The 793-nt window shown below is 45.5% G+C and overlaps 1 protein-coding gene across 23 annotated transcripts in view; it reads left to right on the forward strand.

Annotated features, from left to right (window-relative positions):
• LOC102679918 (protein daughterless) overlaps window positions 1-793 on the forward strand; it is an 88,586-nt gene that overhangs the window by 84,874 nt on the left and 2,919 nt on the right. For 15 of the 23 annotated variants that reach the window (XM_031512975.1, XM_031512964.1, XM_031512971.1 and 12 more), the window contains one exon: window positions 121-274. In XM_031512975.1, coding sequence (XP_031368835.1) covers window positions 121-274 — 154 coding nt within the window. Of the gene's footprint in view, window positions 1-120; window positions 275-738 lie in introns of all 23 variants that reach the window. The other 8 variants (XM_031512974.1, XM_031512978.1, XM_031512969.1 and 5 more) reach the window with 5 other exon arrangements.

Consider the following 793-nt stretch of genomic DNA (forward strand, 5'->3'; position numbering starts at 1 on the left):
ACGCTCCTTTACGTTTCTCTTCCTTTCCACCGTTCCACGAACGGTATCGTTCGAACAACGCGACACTAGGGATGTTTTGAATGAATGAAAATGAAAAAACGACGTATTAATAATGAGCAGAATACGTCTCTTTAGAAAAGAGAAAGGATCCACCGGATAGCAGCGGTGGCGAGACGAAACCTTCGAGCAGCGAGTTGGCGGCGGCGGGCGTGATAGGAGCTGCAACGGTCAATTCTACGTCCCAGGGGAAGGGGACCAAGAGATCGCGTAGATAGTAAGTATATATATTGGATGTGTATTTGTATATACTTGTCCCGGGAATTAAGGATCAATGGCCGATCAATCGACAGTAGTGAACATCGAAGCGCAGAGTTTGGGGGTGGGGAGGGAGGGGGTGTCGATCCCTAGAGTCTAGTCCCTTTCGATCCGTGCCACAGTCTTGCCATTGTCGAATCGGCGCCATTTTTTTTCGAGACGATTCATTGGAAAAAAAAAAAAAAGAAGGAAAACGAAACGAGAACGATTCGAGAGGGCAAAGCTGAGAGAGTTAGTTTTTCTCCCCTTTTTTTTTCTTTTTTTTTTTTTTTTTTCTTTCTCTCTTTCTCTCGATACGACCGAGAACGAACGATACGATACGATACGATACGACGAGAGATAGAGAACTACGGTCACTCTCTCGTTGTTCATCGTGACATGATGGCAATTTTTTTTAACTAATCGATTGTATTCAAACAACCGTTGTTCGAGCGCTGACGAAGACTGCGACGATCCCAGCACCAAAGCGGTGCGCGAA

The sequence above is a fragment of the Apis dorsata genome, unplaced genomic scaffold (genome assembly GCF_000469605.1).
Source record: "Apis dorsata unplaced genomic scaffold, Apis dorsata 1.3 scaffold_538, whole genome shotgun sequence".
Lineage (NCBI taxonomy): Eukaryota > Metazoa > Arthropoda > Insecta > Hymenoptera > Apidae > Apis > Apis dorsata.